The sequence below is a fragment of the Fusarium odoratissimum genome (assembly GCF_000260195.1).
Source record: "Fusarium odoratissimum NRRL 54006 unplaced genomic scaffold supercont1.281, whole genome shotgun sequence".
Lineage (NCBI taxonomy): Eukaryota > Fungi > Ascomycota > Sordariomycetes > Hypocreales > Nectriaceae > Fusarium > Fusarium odoratissimum.
The window spans coordinates 695-1,927 of record NW_022158967.1 but is presented as its reverse complement, the minus strand read 5'-3'; the positions used below and the strand labels follow the sequence as shown (position 1 = coordinate 1,927).

At 48.9% G+C, this 1,233-nt stretch overlaps 1 protein-coding gene across 1 annotated transcript; it reads right to left on the bottom strand.

Moving 5' to 3' along the window:
* Positions 1–243: 243 nt before the first annotated feature.
* FOIG_16884 (uncharacterized protein) lies at positions 244–432 on the bottom strand (the record flags this gene model as incomplete). The annotated part of the gene is made up of 1 exon (XM_031218364.1): positions 244–432. A coding segment is annotated over one exon (189 nt), but the record flags the coding sequence as incomplete, so codon positions are not given.
* Between the last annotated feature and the right edge of the window lie 801 nt (positions 433–1,233).

Here is a 1,233-nt window from a genome sequence, read left to right as displayed (position 1 = left end):
AGGAACTCAATTGCCGTATCAAGGACAGCGTCTCGGATTCCAAGGCCACGGAAGAAGCTGATGGCATGATTGATCGAAGTCTGGTCTTCGTCGGATTTAAAGTGAATCTCAACAAGCAGGGGATACCCATATCGGTCAAGAGCCTTCCCAGCGCATAGCATGATAGCAAAATGCTCTGAAGCCTATGTGATCAGATGGTTAGCTATGACTAAGACAGGAGCTAAGATAGAGTGATTGAATTACCAGGTAAGCGCCGCGTGAGACTTGGTCAGGTTGCTTGAGTAGGCCACGGTTATTCCATGTATGGCGCCGACCACGCTCAAACACAGACACGTCGATCCGCGGTTGGGCGATAGCCTCAATGTTGGGGAGGTCTTTGAGCTTGAGGCTCTTAAGATACTCAAGGAATTGGGACTGAGTGGAACTCGACATGGTTGCGGGGATGTAGGTAGAACTGTTGAAAAAGGAAAACTGGGAACTTGGGAAACGTATTGCGATAGGTAAGTATCTGATCAGGTGGTTGACATCTGGATGCAGTGGTTGCGATCAATATTGGCGCCAGGGAAAGGGGTCGATATCCTGCAAGTGAGGGAGATCGTAGGTAAGAAACCGTGGATGGGAGTTGGTAGATGGGACCTGTCTCGGTGGTGGCCAGGGATGCAAGTAAAGGAGTTGTAACTGGTGAGCGCGCGATAGGTAGGCAGCGGATCAGGTCGGTAGAGTGTAGCAACAACAGTCTCAATCAAGGAGACCGGCGGGATGAGGTGGCGATGGCCTGTAGGTAAGACTGATGGTGAGTATGATATGTAAGGCGCAAAGAGAAGCTGGCCAAGATAATAAACAGAGACTTACCTTGGATGAAGATGATGATCGCAGGGAATGGCCGAGCAGCTGATCGGATAATTGCTGCAAATGGGCATAAGCTGTGATAAAGATGCAGGAAAAGGGATCAATAACCAGAAGATAAAGGCGATAACAAGCAGCAGGTCGGCAGTCAATACCGCTGAAAATCACAAAGAGAATCTGATCAGAAGAGTGGCGAGACAGCGCGCCTTGATAGAGGTGAGATCTTTGTGTTGAAGGAGGAAGAGAAGAGGTGTGAGTTTGTAGACGAGGCTCCTGATGTGTGGTGGGAAAAAGTGGGCCCTGATTCACGAACAATCTGCTCAACTGAACAACACCGAGGAATTTGAACAACAAGGCAGCTTTATTTTCTTCTTCTCTCTTCTTCCC